General features: G+C 39.0%; 1 protein-coding gene across 2 annotated transcripts in view; it reads right to left on the bottom strand.

Annotated features, from left to right (window-relative positions):
• PRKAR2B (protein kinase cAMP-dependent type II regulatory subunit beta) overlaps nt 1-18245 on the bottom strand; it is a 113978-nt gene that overhangs the window by 77553 nt on the left and 18180 nt on the right. For both annotated transcript variants that reach the window (XM_060107762.1, XM_060107763.1), the window contains exon 2: nt 4886-4921. In XM_060107762.1, coding sequence (XP_059963745.1) covers nt 4886-4921 — 36 coding nt within the window. The remainder of the gene's footprint in view (nt 1-4885; nt 4922-18245) is intronic.

The raw sequence follows: 18245 nt of genomic DNA, 5'->3' as shown, positions 1-18245 counted from the left end.
TTTAAAAAGACTTAAGAAGTGATTACTCAGAGTATAAATGGATTAAAAAAGAACAAAAGCAGTATTTCTTTTTCTTTTCTTTAACAATAGGATTATGGGGTACTGTAAAGTTATGGATGATCATACCGCAATATATAAATATATCAAATCAACATGCTGTATACCTTAAACACACACAATGTTACAGGTCAATTATATCTCAATAAAAATATAAGTAAACAAACAAGCAAACAAAGGTTATGAGGTGCTGTCAGGAAGATACCAGAGATACATTTACCTGGATTTCAAAAAACATCTGACAAAATGAAGCAACTGACAAAGGATTAACCTCCAAAATTTACAAGCAGCTCATGCAGCTCAATATCAAAAAAACAAACAACCCAATCCAAAAATGGGCAGAAGACTTAAATAGACATTTCTCCAGAGAAGATATACAGATTGTCAACAAACACATGAAAGAATGCTCAACATCATTAATCATTAGAGAAATGCAAATCAAAACTACAATGAAATATCACCTCACACTGGTCAGAATGGCCATCATCAAAAAATCTACAAACAATAAATGCTGGAGAAGGTGTGGAGAAAAGGGAACCCTCTTGCACTGTTGGTGGGAATGTAAATTGATACAACCACTATGGAAAACAGTATGGAGGTTCCTTAAAAAACTAAAAATAGAACTACCATACGACCCAGCAATCTCACTACTGGGTATATACCCTGAGAAAACCATAATTCAAAAAGAGTCATGTACCACGATGTTCATTGCAGCTCTATTTGCAATAGCCAGGACACGGAAGCAACCTAAGTATCCATCGACAGATGAGTGGATAAAGAAGATGTGGCACATATACACAATGGACTATTACTCAGCCATAAAAAGAAATGAAATTGAGTTATTCGTAGTGAGGTGGATGGACCTAGAGTCTGTCATATAGAGTGAAGTAAGTGAGAAAGAGAAAAACAAATACTGTATGCTAACACATATATATGGAATCTAAAAAAAAAGGTCATGAAGAACCTAGGGGCAGGATGGGAATAAAGACACAGACCTACGAGAGAATGGACTTGAGGACACGGGGAGGGGGAAGGGTAAGCTGGGACAAAGTGAGAGAGTGGCATGGACATATATACACTACCAAATGTAAAACCGATAGCTAGCGGGAAGCAGCCGCATAGCACAGGGAGATCAGCTCGGTGCTTTGTGACCACCTAGAGGGGTGGGATAGGGAGCGTTGGGGGGAGGGAGACGCCAAGAGGGAAGAGATACGGGAATATATGTATATGTATAGCTGATTCACTTTGTTATAAAGCAGAAACTAACACACCACTGTAAAGCAATTATACTCCAATAAAGATGTTAAAAAAAAAATCTGACAGTTTCATCATCATAAGTTTTGTAGAACTTATCCTATCTACCCTATAAGGCAAGACCCTACTCTTCCAAATGCCCACCTGTTTTTATCCATTAATCACACTCCACTATATGCCTTTCATTCCTGAACCAAGTGGAAAACTAACTTATGAAACCCTGAAACCGCTACAAACTCTTAAAATTCTAGGAATGAATTTTGTTTGAAAATACTGAGTGAAACTGATTCCTTTTACTTATAGAAATAAAAACCAACAGGTTTGTGGGCAGGCACTGAAAACACGAGGAGAGTTCAGCAGAAACAGTGTTATTTATAAAAATGATCTGAAATTATGTATTTGCTAAACACATCCTTAATATAAACATTGCCCTCATCCTCATGAACCATAACAAAAGAAAAAGGTATAAAAGGGAGAAATGTTTTGTTTGAAGTATTCAGGTTGAAATATTTACTTTTGATAGGTGCGGTATGAATATCAAAAGCCAAAACCTCAAAGATATAGGAAACTCAGTCAAATTAGGAATATATCATAACACACTATTGTTAAATTTTCATTTAATCAAAAGTGATTGAATACCTAGCACTTCACATAGTGTATTTATTGTTATAATGTATACATACAGTACTTATTGTTGTAATTATTATTAAAAAATAGACAAGTAAGGGGCTTCCCTGGTGGCACAGCAGTTAAGAATCCACCTGTCAATGCAGGGGACACAGGTTCGATCCCTGGTCCGGGAAGATCCCATATGCCGTGGAGCAACTAAGCCCCTGCGCCACAACTGCTGCGCCTGCGCTCTAGAGCCCGCGCGCCACAACTACTGAAGGCCGAGAGCCCGTGCTCTGCAACAAGAGAAGCCACAGCAATGAGAAGCCCGCACCGCAGCGAAGAGTCGCCCCCGCTTGCAGCAACTAGAGAAAGCTCGCGCGCAACAGCGAAGACCCAACGCAGCCAAAAATAAATAAATAAAATAAATAATAAAAAAAAAAAGACGAGTAAGAAATAAACTCTTGTATCAAGAAGTAAACTCTTGTATCCTACATTTCTGGTTGACTTATTTTTTTCCCTTAAATTACAGGTATCACATTACAGATTTAAAGTTATAATTTACGTCTGAAAAGAAAAAGTATTTCTGAATTAAAACTTCATCAGAAAAAGATATCCTGGGCTTCTTTGGTGGCGCAGTGGTTGAGAGTCCGCCTGCCGATGCAGGGGACATGGGTTCGTGCCCCGGTCCGGGAACATCTCACATACCACGGAGCGGCTGGGCCCGTGAGCCATGGCCGCTGAGCCTGCGCGTCCAGAGCCTGTGCTCCGCAACAGGAGAGGCCACAGCAGTGAGAGGCCCGCGTACCACAAAGAAAAAAAAAAAAAGATATCCTAAGAAATACTTTTAATTATCAGATATGAATTTCCCTATTTTAAGTAGATATCTATTGTTTTTATGTTCAGGAAATGCTACTTCAAAAGAAGTTGAAGGCTACTACTGCATTGAATTACTTTTCACCACTAGATTAAATGAACAAAGAGAACTGCAGAATTTCGTCTCCAAGATGTCTTAAGACAGTTCCTGCTTTCTTTGTCAAAAAAGTTTTAGACAAAGACCATTGTTCTTCTTATCCAAGGCAGTAAATATAATTTTATTTCCCTTGCCTGAAAGACTGAAAATGTGTATAAAATGCTTACCACAGTGCCTGACCCATCAGGGGTATTCCATAAGTCAGTTCTCTTTTCCTTCCAATAATTAATGTCAAAATTCATTCTCATAGTGCTTTCCAGCATGTTATATTATTAGGGTAACAATATTTACACCTTTTAAGACTTTTACAACATGACTCCTGAACGTGATATCATTTCATTTTTTTTTAAATCAAACTGTTCCCTGTTGTTTTCACTGGCATTTCCTATTGCCTGTCACTTGGAATAAATGCAACATTTGACTTGAACGTGTATTTCTTTGCCGGCATTCTAGCTTGTCTACATTTCCAGCCAATCTTGCTGAGATACACTGGACACAGATTTAGCAGTGGTGGTGGGGAGTGAAATAAGGGTGTTTCAAAACGAACCTATATACTAGAGCCCCTGATCCTTCAACTGATGCTAAGTATACCGAACAACAAATATTAATGGAATTTGCCCAGAAATAAATGTCTCATGTCAGTTTGAGGCAGAAAGGGAGACAATTTATTCTAAGAGTCTTAACTATGCTCCTACAGAAAGAATCTTACATCACGGAGACAAGATATCACACTACTGATTCTGTCTTATTGTTCCTCTCTGTTTCCACCACTGCTCATGAAAGACTACATATTACACCAGAATACGATCACTCTTGATAGCTCTACTCTGGGATAAAGTCTGATTGATGCGTTACTGACATAAACATAATCTCTCATTCCATGAAAGGCATTATAATCTACACTTTGTTTTCAACATTAAAAATAGATATGCCTCAACATTACAAAAAGCTCAGGAGGATAAAGTAGATACCATCACAATACAGCATATTATCCTAATCCCTGTCTTTTTCCTTACAGACCTGGTCACCACATAATAAGAGTAAATTATACCAGTAACTGCTGACAAATGAAAAATAAAACTCAATCTTAAAACACATTTAATAATATAGCACAGATGGAAATTAGGTAATTTTATGAAACAAATGACTCATTTGTATTATATAAATGTCAAAGATGATCTGTTTGAAATTACTTCTTGTGTTTTTCAACCAAAAAACTCTAGTTATACATAAAAGAAAGTCATTTTCTCAAACCAAACATGGTAGTACTTCACTTGTCCTCTGTCTTTAGAGAAGAAGGTATTTCACAGAAGTGAATTTTCCAAACAATAGTTTATCCATTTCAGCGCCCAAACGCATTTAGGATAGAAATGCTTTCAACTGTGTACTATACTTCCCCACCAATGTAATGTAAGTGGTGTCCAGTATAGTGAACCAAATTTAAGCACCTGTCAATGGTGAAGGTCGCCCTCACTGTGAATATACAGAAGGTTACTGTGGTATCTCTAGGACAGCAATAGCCCCTGGGGCATGAACAAATATAAAGCAATTTCCTCCTATTCTGAATAGGACCCCATGATGACAAGGTCTTATATCAGAGTGTTATGGGTTTTTCCCGTCCTTTATTAAAAACTCTCCATCCCTCGCTGTTTCTAGAGTGTCCTTTACCCAAGTTCTAAATTACTTCTTCTAAACTGTGACTAGCAAACCAGATAACCATGTAGATAATAATTTATCAAGAGCAGAAATAAACAAATTGGGTCAAGAGTCTCCATACATTAGCCTCAGTGCACAGTGTGATTTTAAGTTTAGCCACTCAGTGCGTATTTCCAATTATTTCTGAGTTCTTGATTTTATCAGATGGTTGTGTTTTCTGGGAAAACGACTGACAAATAAGTTATTACTCTATAGCAATTATTCTTTACATACCTTCTTATCCAATCCATTTAAAAAATGTCACCACTAGTGAGCAAAATCCATCATCAGACTTACCTGAGGCACGCCTCGTAAATCGGTTTATTACTGGAGCTGAAAGAGAAAAGCGCAATAATATGATTAGATAAAATTTTAATTTATCCAAAACCCTGAAAAGGACCTAAATTGTTAAGTGATCCCATAAGTTAAATAGGAGAAAGATATGAATGAATAAATAATGCAAGAAGAAAAACCATTAATATATGAAAATTAAATGTTTAAATTCACTAGTAGCCAAAGAAATATAAATTAAAATCAATATTTCACCTGTTAAATTAGTCCCCCCAACACACTTTAAATGAAAATCCCTAGTTATGTGTGGCTGAAACTACTTAACTGGGACAGTGCCAATCTATATAATATTTCTGTAAACAATCTGGCAATTACATCTAGTGCCATAAAAGGTGTGTCTCCTTTAAGAGAGTAACTCTACTTTTAAGAGATTTATCCTAAAGAAATATTACTAGAGAAGGAAAAAAGATACACACACGTGTGTGCACACACACACATCTATTCAACAGCATAATTTTTACAGTGAAAATATTTGGAAACAAAACTAAAAATGCTCACATATACTGATATCATTATTAGCTAAAGGATGGTATATTTGTGGTTTTGACAATTTTTGTGCAATCCAAAGGTCTATGATATGCAAATCTATCTGTGGAAGGCTGCAATTTCAGGCTGGTGTATGGGAGTGCATTGCTCAGCTGGTAAGCCCACCCTTGGCCCACTCCCTGCATTCAACTTAGCTCTGTTGTTTCTTCTTGGTTTTGCTTACAGGTATCTTACAGTTTCAAGACATTAGGTTTTTAAAAACTTTATTTCTTGAGAGAAGCAGGTAAGTTTACAGTTCATATTATATACAGAAAGGACATCATGTATGTTACTGTATATTTTAGTAGCAGGATGTCATGGGTCTACTATAATACTTTTTAATACTTCAATACTTTTTTTTTTTTTTTTTGTGGTACGCGGGCCTCTCACTGTTGTGGCCTCTCCCGTTGTGGAGCACAGGCTCCGGACGCGCAGGCTCAGCAGCCATGGCTCACGGGCCCAGCCGCTCCGCGGCATGTGGGATCTTCCCGGACCGGGGCACGAACCCGTGTCCCCTGCATCGGCAGGTGGACTCTCAACCACTGCGCCACCAGGGAAGCCCACGTCAATACTTTTAAAACAGTAATTATAAAAACTGTTTACACTATGGAAATAGGTCAAGTAAAAAAAGAAGACCTAAAATTTTTGTCAGCATTACGGTTATAGAGCACAAAAAATATAGATGCTTCGGAATAAGTACTAGAAGAAAACTGTCAGATGTTTCACACTAATCCTTGCCAACATTCTATTAAGTAGCAGCACTGCAACATTACTGATGACAACATTTTACAGTAAGGCTCAGAGATATGGATTAGTTTGCTTTAGATCACATAGTCACCCTGTGGCAGAGCTTGAGAATTTGAACTCAGGCACTTCTAGCACCAAAATGCTGCCCCACCAAGAACAGAAAGCAAAAATACTGACGCCTGAAATCACCACGTAACAGGTAAATATTTCCTTCCATATTGATCTCCATTGTTACTAAGGATTAACTGTGTGAAATCATTCACAAACCCAATTATTAAAACACTATAATTTATAGCAAAATTATATACTCTAAACTGAGCAAGAGAAAATTTCCACTATTTATATATCAAAATAATTCAGCCATATAACTGTAAAGTCACAAATTACTTATATAAAAACCTTTCATCAAGTGAAGTGTATTTATATTTCATATATCACACGCACAAAAAAACTTCCATCAGTTTTCTTGGACACCTTCAACCCCCTTTTCCAGAACTCCTTCAGAACCTAGTCTAAAAAAAGCCTCCCCAGCAAGCTACAAGGACAGGGGAAACTTCAACCACAGGAATGCAGAATAGATAGTGCTGGCTGACCAAGGCAAGATGAAGGTAAAAAGCATATCTCATCCTTGGGGCAAAAAACAGAGCAGACACTCTCCTCCCCCTCTAGTCTCTCTAGACAATGAAATCACAGCACTGTGAGCTTCTGGTTTGAAATGTTGGGACATCTTTGTTCCCTTGGGGTCCCTTAGGTTTCTGTGCCTTTTTTTTTTTTTTTTTTTTTTTTTGGCCACACTGCACGGTTTGTTGGATCTTAGTTCCCTGAGCAGGGACTGAACCCAGCCCTCAGCTGTGAAAGCATGGAGTCCTAACCACTTGGACTGCCGGCGAATTCCCTGTGTCTTTCTGAAGTGTTTAAGGCAGAGATTTTCAACGAAGCGGAATCACCATCTAGGAGGTGTATTCTAAAGTTGTGGGAGCAATTTTTTCAACTGTCACAATAAGTCAGAAGACATCCTTGGCATTTGACAGACAACATACAGGATAATCCTATACAACAAAGAACTGTCATGAATCCCAAAACTGTTGTCCTGCACTACTTTCTCATATCCCACTGGACATTCATGTTGGCAAACAAGTCAATTTATAACCACCTGAGCCTAAATTCTACACTGTTTGTACATAAATACGATTATTATATGCAGTTTTAATATACATCAGATTTTCTACAACACAAATACAACATAAGTCAAAGGAATTTGGGGTTTTGGGGGGGTATTTTTGCTTTGTTTGGAATTTTACTAATAGATGTTCATCATTTCAAAAAGGCATGTCACTGCTGTATCACTTGTGGTATCTGAATAACCAGTACGACACACCTGATCAGACTACATTTGCAGCTTTCATATTCTTAGTGATTCTACATGTAAGTGGGAGAATCTAACTCCATTACGTCTTCTTGTGTACATGTAAGCACATACCTACTGAAACACATTTTACTTACTATAAATTAATTGCCTTATTTCTCCTTTATATTTTTGCTAGAAATTATATCAATTTTTAAATTGTGCGTAGAAAAGTTCTATGACCGTGACTTCCATTTCCCAATAGTAAATGGGGCACAGGACTGGGCAGTTAAGAAGATGGGGGCACCAGGCATGTGGTACCCAGTAGTTAAGGTAAACACTGGGTTTTGACAAAATTACCAAAAATCCAATCCCTCAAAACATATCCCTTCATATCCACTTGCAGGGATGAAACACACGTGTTTTCTGTACCAACTCTTGGCAAGCTAACAATAACCTTCACAATTTTTCTAGACTTTTTAGTTTAGTTACCAAAATGGGGAAGAAGATTGAGATGCAGGGTGGAGACTCTGCTGTAAGTAAAGCGACGTGCAGCTGGGCAGGGGGTGCCTGGTGTTTTCTCTCTCAGGAACCCAAGTACAGGGAAGGGGAGCAGGAGGAAGGTGAGGAAGGACGGATGCACCACCGGGCGCCGACTGGGGTCAGGAGGCGTGGGCTCCACTGCTGGCCCCATCGCCTTCCGGGAAACCTTGGATGAATCGTGTAACTTTGACCTAAATCCTCAATTTAAAAAACATGCAAGGTAAGATCTGCCCTCCTTAATTCAAGGGGGGTTTTATGAAAAAATACATAAACATCTTTGAAAGTGCCCGTAAACTATAAATTCCTATTCAAATATAAGAGACGGATGTTTACTATGAGCTAATATTACCAATCTTAACATTACCTTTTTTGCATATACAAAGTAAACAGCAGCACAAATTCACAAAAAAGTTAATAGATGATGCTTTAAAATGTGCTAAGTCAAATTAGGTTTCCTCAGACTCTTGGTTTCCACCTTTGTATTTTCCTATTCTATAGATATTCTGTAAGTGTATTTATACACACACACACATTAGGAGAATACAGAAGGAAAAATATAGCAAACATATTATCTGCCTGGAGAAACAAATATGATTTAAGAATATACTAAACGCCCCTAACATTTTAAGGAGATATAACCTAAGATCTTAATGAATCCTAAGGAAAAATACAGAAATGTTTAGATAGGTTTGACTTTCTCCCAAGTGCCATTCCAGCGCAATACGGAGAGTCCTGTGTTCCTATGAATGTCTTTGCGCTTGTCTATCCAGAGATCCCATCAGTTCCCAAACTAGATGGGTCTTAATTCCTCAGCCCCCAGAAGTATAACTGATTCAAGTCGTCTTTAATCCTGGAGTATCCTTACAGGAAAAACTCTCTACGACTTGAGGTGGCTGAATGAGCGTCTCTGTTCCTAGCAGTGAAAGCAGCCTCCCACACCTGTGACTGGAGTTCCCCGGAGCCAGCAGGACCTACTTATCTCTCACCTCTTTATCCCTGAAGCCCAAGATAAGCAGTGCCTGGTAGATAAGAGGCACTGAGTCAACCGCTGTGGCGTGAATCAATCAACTCTGTGAAGTAAACAGAGCAAGTCTCCTTGTCCCACTTATTCCACTGTTTATTGGATGTGGATGCCGGGCACTGGGAATGTGACAGAGTCCCTGCCTCTGAAGAGCTTGACCAAGTCAGGGGTATTTTCACATACTATGACTGCAAGGGCTTATGGCACGCACGCAGCTGCCCTAACAGAAAAATTTAGGTAAAAAGAGAAGTTCCGTAGAAGACTAGAAAACTTAAGAAATTCTATAAAAACAAAAGCAGTCAATTGAAAGCATGAACCAATGAGTTTGGCCTTCAGAAAGGAAAGCCAGATTGATAGTCATGCAGATAGTTTGCACCTCTGAGCATAATGCTGGCAGAGAAGTTCCAGGTTAAAGAAATAAGAGCCCTGAGTTGTGATTTATGGTCATTAAACACACACACACACACACACAGAGCCACCCTATCTATATTGGAGCCACATTGGTTAAATGGACTTTTGCAGAAGAGTGTTCATATGTCCTGAAGTGAGATGTACACAATAATCTTGGAGTCAGCACAATAATTAGCACCCCTAGCCTCCTATGAGTCGCCTTTTCTAGCAATAAACACTTTCCAAATCTGCTGTCTAAATAAAAGATTCTAGAAATTATGTCAATTGAAACCATGTTAACTAATTATATTTGACAGAATACTTAGCTCAGAGTAAATTAATTTCTCTTATGCCTGGGCTTCAAAAATTAAAACTGAAATAAGGCTCACCCTTGAACCAAGGAAGAATTAATTTTTTTTTTTTTTTTTGCGGTACGCGGGCCTCTCACTGCTGTGGCCTCTCCCGTTGCCGAGCACAGGCTCTAGACGCACAGGTCCAGCGGCCATGGCTCATGGGCCCAGCCGCTCCGCGGCATGTGGGACCCTCCCGGACCAGGGCACAAACCCGTGTCCCCTGCATCAGCAAGCGGTCTCTCAATCACTGCGCCACCAGGGAAGCCCCCTTTACCTTTTTTTTTTCTTTTTTTTTTTTTTTTTTTTGCAATACGTGGGCCTCTCACCGTCGTGGCCTCTCCCGTTGCGGAGCACAGGCTCCGGACACAGGCTCAGCGGCCATGGCTCACGGGCCCAGCCGCTCCGCCGCATGTGGGATCCTCCCGGACCGGGGCACAAACCCGTGTCCCCCGCATCGGCAGGCGGACTCCCAACCACTGCGCCACCAGGGAAGCCCCGTTTACTTTTTTTTTTTTTTTTTTATCTTTTTGCGGTATGCGGGCCTCTCACTGTCATGGCCTCTCCCGTTGCGGAGCACAGGCTCTGGACGTGCAGGCCCAGCGGCCATGGCTCACGGGCCCAGCCGCTCCGCGGCATATGGGATCCTCCCAGACCAGGGCACGAACCCGCATCCCCTGCATCGGCAGGCGGACTCTCAACCACTGCGCCACCAGGGAGGCCCCCCCCTTTACTTTTTAATTCATTAGGATTCTACCCTCTTAGGAACAGGAAGAAAAATATAGCTCTAGCTAGCTGAGTCCTAAGGTAGCTAAGCGTATAAAACCACACACAGAGCTGATGCAATACCAATGTCGAGAAAAAGGCTCCCAAATACTTTTAGTATTTTAAAATGTGGGCTCAGAAGAAAAGCAGGAGATGGGAAAGGTCACTGTCAAAACTACATCAATTCAGGGACTTCCCTGGTGGCGCAGTGGTTAAGAATCCACCCGCCAATGCAGAGGACACGGGTTCTAGCCCTGGCCCCAGAAGATCCCACATGCCGCGGAGCAACTAAAGCCTGTGTGCCACAACTACTGAGCCTGCACTCTAGAGCCTGCGTTCCACAACTACTGAGCCCGCGCGCCTAGAGCCGCGCAACAAGAGAGGCCACAGCAGTGAGAAGCCCATTTACCGCAACAAAGAATAGCACCGCTCGCTGCAATTAGAGAGGGCCTGCGTGCAGCAACGAAGACCCAATGCAGCCAAAAATAAATTAATTAAAAAAAAAACTACACCAATTCAATCTCTGCTTCTGCATATACTAAAACCGTCTCTTCTAAACTTATGGGATCAAGTATGTGAAAGTATGTATGTGCAAAGCAGATTTATGGAAACTAATGTTTTGTTTGTAAGAGTGAACAATCCAGACTAGACCACTAACAATACTAGGAAAACCAAAAGCTTGGAGAGTTTGAACTGTCACACATCCCTGAAGTCACAGTAAAACAGAGCCAGAAAAGGGTAATTAAGAAAAATAAAGGGCTCTGAAATGAAGACTAACTGAGAAAACAATCAGGGGAATGTGATTAAGGTTGGCCTAATCATAAAAGTACAGTTTTAGAAAATACCATATTCAAATCCTCCCCCTTGTCTTCACAGAATTAAGATGTTCCTGCTATTCTAGGCTCAGCTCAAATGTCTCCTCCTAAAGAAGCCTTTCTCTAAACATTCTCCAGGTCCTCTCAATCACATCATCCTGCTTTTCTTCCAAGCATTATCAGAAGATGTCTAGTACATTATGTTTACTGTGTTTTTTTGCACCCTAGTGAGATGGCAGTGTCCTTCCTTGTCTGTTTTACTACTGTATCTCCAGTGCCTAGAACACTGCTTGATATAATATGTATTTGGTTCAACAAATACTGAATGAAAAGTGCTAATGAAAAATTCATAAAATAAGGGTATTCCCTGATACTTACAGATTATTTGGACAAATGGAAGTGATAATTTATATACATATTATATTTATAAAACCCATAAATTAAAATACACTACCGGCTGAAATGTAAAATAGACTTAAAAACAGTAGACCTTGACTGACTGGCATTTGGCTTTTCGTACAAGCAGCAAAAAGAAGTCCCATTTATGCCCCATAACTACAAAAATGTAACCCAGATGCTAGTTTCCAGCACAAATAGTGAAAAATTTCACAAGATAATCAGTGCAGAAAGCAATGGCACTTCTCAATTAAAATGTGGAAAAGAGGATTTCAAAAGCATCCATGTTTCCAACGGTTTTATTTTTAATCAGGGTGAAACTGACATACAATGAAATGCACAACTCACTGAGTTCTGACACATGCATACACCTTTATAACCAACACTCCAATCAAGATATAAAACATTTCCAACACCCTGGAAAGGTTCCACAAGCCCCCTTACGGTCAATTCCCACTATCCCTTAGGAAACTACTGTTAGGATTTCTACCACCATAGCTCAGTTTTGCCTGTCCGTGAATTTCATATAAATGTGAGATTTATTCTCACTGTTGAGAGGATCAATAGTTCTTTTTTATTGCTGAGTGGTATTTCATTGTGTGACTGCACTACAATTTGTTTATTCATTCTCCTGTTTTTTTTTTTCCAGTTTGGGCTACTGTGAATAAAACTTCTATAAATATTTTTATACAAATCGTTTTGTGAACATATACATTTGCTTTTCTTAAGCAGACGCCTAGAGTGGGAATGCTGGTTCATAGGTGAGTGAATGTTTAACCTTATAAAAACCTGCTGATTTCCTAAAGGTTTGTACCATTTCATACTCTCATAGGTAATAAACAAGAGTTCCAGTTGCTCTATCTCTTTGCTAACATAAGGTACGTCATCTTATTTTAGCCATTCTTGTGTTCAGTGGCAACTCACTGTGGTTTTAATGTTAATTTCCTTAATAACTAAAAATACTGAGCACCCTCCCATGGGCTTATTGGTCATTAAGTCTTTTTTTTTTTTTTAATAAAACAGGTTTATTAATTAAAGGACTTCCCAAGTCTTTAGTACTCCAAATGACATTTGTTTTTTTGGGTTTGTTTGTTTGCTTGTTTGTTTTGCGGTACGCGGGCCTCTCACTGTTGTGGTCTCTCCCATTGTGGAGCACAGGCTCCGGACGCACAGGCTCAGCGGCCATGGCTCACGGGCCTAGCCGCTCTGCGGCATGCGGGATCTTCCCAGACCGGGGCACAAACCTGTGTCCCCTGCATCGGCAGGCGGACTCTCAACCACTGCGCCACCAGGGAAGCCCTTTTGGGTTTTTTTAATAGATCTCTGTTGGAGTATAATTGCTTCACAATACTGTGTTGGTTTCTGTTGCTCAACAAAAAGAATCATTTGTATGCATACACATGTCCCCATATCCCCCCCCTTTTGAGCCTCCCTCCCACCCTCCCTATCCCAGCCCTCTAGGTCATCACAAAGCACTGAGTTGATTTCCCTGTGCTATGGTGCTGCTTCCCACCAGTCAACTATTTTACATTCGGTAGTATATATATGTCGATGTTACTCTCACTTCGCCCCAGCTTCACCCTCCCAGCCCATGTCCCCAAGTCCATTTTCTATGTCTACCTCTTTATTCCTGTCCTGCAACTAGGTTCATCAGTACCATTTTTTTGTTTTCTTAGATTCCATATATATGCATTAGCATACGGTATTTGTTTTTCTCTTTCTGACTTACTTCACTCTGTATGACAGACTCTAGATCCATCCACCTCACTACAAATAACTCAGTTTCATTTCTTTTTATGGCTGAGTAATATTCCATTGTATATATGTGCCACATCTTCTTTATCCATTCATCTGTCAATGGACATTTAGGTTGGTTCCATGTCCTGGTTATCGTAAACAGTGCTGCAATGAACACTGTGGTACATGCTTCTTTTTGAATTATGGTTTTCTCAGGGTATATGCCCAGTAGTGGGATTGCTGGATCATATGGTACTTCTACTTTTAGTTTTTTAAGGAACCTCCATACTGTTTTCCATAGTGGTTGTATCAATTTACATTCCCACCAACAGGGCAGGAGGATTCCCTTTTCAGCACACCCTTTCCAGAATTTACTGTTTCTAGGTTTTTTGATACTGGCCATTCTGACAAGTGTGTGGTGATACCTCATTGTAGTTTTGATTTGCATTTCTCTAATAATTAGTGATGTTGAGCAGCTTTTCATGTGTCTCTTGGCCACCTGTATGTCTTCCTTAGTGAAATGCCTATGTAGGTCTTCTGCCCATTTTTTAACTGGAGTGTTTGCTTTTTTGATATTGAGCTCCATGAGCTGTTTGTATATTCTGGAGATTAATCCTTTGTCTGTTGTTTCATTTACAAATACTTTCTCCCATTCTGAGGGTTGTCTTTTCATCTTGTTTATGGTTTCCTTTGCTGTGCAAAAGCTTTAAGTTTCATTAGGTCCCATGTGTTTATTTTTGTTTTTATTGCCATTACTATAGGAGGTGGATCAAAAAAGATCTTGCTGTGATTTATGTCAAACAGTATTCTTCCTATGTTTTCCTCTAAGAGTATTATAGTGTCCAGTCTTACATTTAGGTCACTAATCCATTTTGAGTTTATTTTTGTGTATGGTGTTAGGGAGTGATCTAATTTCATTCTTTTACATGTAGCTGTCCAGTTTTCCCAGCACCACTTAGTGAAGAGACTGTCTTTTCTCCATTGTATATCCTTGCCTCTTTTGTCATAGATTAGTTGACCATAGGTGCGTGGGTTTATCTCTGGGCTTTCTATCCTGTTCCATTGATCTATATTTCTGTTTTTGTGCCAATACCATACTGTCTTGATGACTGTAGCTTTGTAGTATAGTGTGAAGTCAGGGAGCCTGATTCCTCCAGCTCCGTTTTTCTTTCTCAACATTGTTTTGGCTATTTGGGGTCTTCTGTGTTTCCATACGAATTGGAAAATTTTTTGTTCTAATTCTGTGAAGAATGCCATTGGTAATTTGATAGGAACTGTACTGAATCTGTAGATTGCATTGGGTAGTATAGTCATTTTCACAATATTGATTCTTCCAATCCAAGAACATGGTATATTTCTCCAACTGTTTATGTCACCTTTGATTTCTTTCATCAGTGTTTTATAGTGTTCTGAGTACAAGTTTTTTGCCTCCTTAGGCAGGTTTATTCCTAGGTATTTTATTCTTTTTGTTGCAGTGGTAAATGGGAGTGTTTCCTTAATTTCTCTTTCTGATTTTTCGCTGTTGGTGTATAGGAATGCCAGAGATTTCTGTGCATTAATTTTGTATCCCACAATCTTACCAAATTCATTGATTAGTTCCAGTAGTTTTCTGGTGTCATCTTTAGAATTTTCTACATATAGTGTCATGTCATCGGCAAACAGTGACAGTTTTACTTCTTCTGATTTGGATTCCTTTTTTCTCTGATTGCTGTGCATAGGACTTCCAAAACTATGTTGGATAAGAGTGGGGAGAGTGGACATCCTTGTCTTGTTCCTGATCTTAGAGCAAATGCTTTCAGTTTTTCACCATTGAGAATGATGTTTGCTATAGGTTTGTCGTATATGGCCTTTATTATGTTGAGGTAGGTGCCCTCTATGCCCACTTTCTGGAGAGTTTTTATCATAAATTGATGTTGAATTTTGTCAAAAGCTTTTTCTCCATCTATTGAGATGATCATATGGTTTTTCTTCTTCAGTTTGTTAATATGGTGTATCACATTGATTGATTTGCATATATTGAAGAATCCTTGCATCCCTGGGATAAATCCCACTTGATCATGGTGTATGATCCTTTTAATGTGCTGTTGAATTCTGTTTGCTAGTATTTTGTTCAGGATTTTTACATCTATGTTCATCAGTGATATTGGTCTATAATTTTCTTTTTTTGTGATATCTTTTTCTGGTTTTGGCATCAGGGTGATAGTGGCTTTGTAGAATGAATTTGGGAGTGTTTCTCTCTCTGCAATTTTTTGGGAGAGTTTGAGAAGGATAGGTGTTAGCTCTTCTCTAAATGTTTGATAGAATTTGCCTGTGAAGCCATATGGTCCTGGACTTTCGTTTGTTGGAAGATTTTTAATTACAGTTTCAATTTCATTACTTGTGATACATCTGTTAATATTTTCTAATTCTTCCTGATTCAGTCTTGGCAGGTTGTGCATTTCTAAGAATTTGTCCATTTCTTCTTTCTCTAGTTGTTTTAAGTGTAGGGTTAGATTGTTTATTTGAGATTTTTGTTTCTTGAGGTGAGACTGAATTGCTATAAACTTCCCTCTTAGAACTGCTTTTGCTGCGTCCCATAGGCTTTGGGTCATCGTGTTTTCATTGTCATTTGTTTCTATGTATTTTTAAATTTCTTCTTTGATTTCTTCAGTGATCTCTTGGTTATTTAGTAGTGCACTGTTTAGCCTCCATGTATTTGTGTTTTTTTACAGTTTTTTTCCTGTAATTGATTTCCAATCTCATAGCACTGTGGTCAGAAAAGATGCTTGATACGATTTCATTTTCTTAAATTTTCCAAGGCTTGATTATCAGTGACCCAAGATGTGATCTATCCTGAAGAACGTTCCACGTGCACTTGAATAGAAAGTGTATTCTCGCACCTTTGGTTGGAATGTTCTATAAATATTAGATCTGGTCTATTGTGTCATTTAAAGCTTGTGTTTCTCTATTTATTTTCTGTTTGGATGATCTGTCCATTGGTGTAAGTGGGGTGTTAAAGTCCCCTACTATTATTGTGTTACTGTCCATTTCTCCTTTCATGGTTGTTAGCACATGCCTTATGTATTCAGGTGCTCCTATGTTAGGTGCATAAACATTTATAATTGTTATACCTTCTTCTTGGATTGATCCTTTGATCATTATGTAGTGTCCCTCCTTATCTCTTGTAACAGTCTTTATTTTAAAGTCTATTTTACCTGATACAAGTATTGCTACTCCAGCTTTCTTTTGATTTCCATTTGCATGGAATATCTTTTTCCATCCCTTCACTTTCAGTCTGTATGTGTCCCTAGGTCTGAAGTGGGTCTCTTGTAGACAGCATATATATGGGTCTTGTTTCTGTATCCATTCAGCAAGTCTGTATCTTTTGGTTGGGACAATTAATCCATTTACATTCAATGTTATTATTGATATGTATGTTCCTATTACCATTTACTTAATTTTGGGGGTTTTTTTGTGGGTCTTTTTCTTCTCTTGTGTTTCCTGCTTAGATAAGTTTCTTTAGCATTTGTTGTAAAGCTGGTTTGGTGGTGCTGAATTCTCTTAGCTTTTGCTTGTCTGAAAAGCTTTTGACTTATCCGTCGAATCTGAATGAGATCCTTGCTGGGTAGAGGAATCTTGGTTGTAGGTTTTCCTCTTTCATCACTTTAAGTATATCCTGCCACTCCCTTCTGGCCTGCAGAGTTTCCGCTGAAAAATCAGCTGATAACCTTACGGGGATTCCTTTGTATGTTATTTTTTGTTTCTCCCTTGCTGCTTTTAATATTTTTTGTTTGAATTTAATTTTTGTTAGTTTGATTAATATGTGTCTTGGTGTGTTTTTCCTAGGGTTTATCTTGTATGGGACTCTCTGTGCTTCCTGGACTTGGTTGACTATTTCCTTTCCCATGTTGGGGAAGTTTTCAAGTATAATCTCTTCAAATATTTTCTCAGACCCTTTCTTTTTCTCTTTTTCTTCTGGGACCCCTAGAATTCGAATGTTGGTGTGTTTAGTGTTGTCCCAGAGGTCTCTGAGATTGTCTTCAATTCTTTTCATTCTTTTTTCTGCTCCTCGGCAGTTATTTCCACCATTTTGTCTTCCAGCCCATTTAATTGTTCTTCTGACTCAGTTATTCTGGTATTGATTTTTCCTAGTGTTGTTCATCTGTTTGTTCTTCTAGATCTTTGTTAAACATTTTTTGTATTTTCTCAATCCATGCCTCCATTCTATTTCCGCGATTATGGATCACCTTTACTATCATTACTCTGAATTCTTTTTCAGGTAGATTGCCTATTTCCTCTTCATTTATTTGGTCTTGTAGGTTTTTACCTTGCTCCTTCATCTCTGATATATTTTTTTGCTGTGTCATTTTTTTTTTTTTTTTTAATGAGTGGGATTGTGTTCTTGTCTTACTGGTTGTTTGGCCTGAGGCTTCTAACACTAGTATTTGTAGGCTATTGGGTAGAGCTGGGTCTTGGTGCTGAGATGAGGAACTCCATGAGACCTCACTCAGATGAATATTCCCTGGGGTCTGAGGTTCTCTGTTAGTCCAGTGGTTCAGACTCAGAGCTCCCACCACAGGAGCTTTGGCCTGACCCTGGGCTCGTGAACCAAGATCCTGCAAGCCACCTGGGGCAGCAAAAACAACAAATAAAAAAACACAATAATAACAAAGAAAAAAATAAAATTAGACTA

This window comes from Mesoplodon densirostris, chromosome 9, assembly GCF_025265405.1.
Source record: "Mesoplodon densirostris isolate mMesDen1 chromosome 9, mMesDen1 primary haplotype, whole genome shotgun sequence".
Taxonomy (NCBI): Eukaryota; Metazoa; Chordata; class Mammalia; order Artiodactyla; family Ziphiidae; genus Mesoplodon; species Mesoplodon densirostris.
Note: the sequence above shows the minus strand (reverse complement) of the source record. Positions and strands in the feature narration are given on the sequence as shown.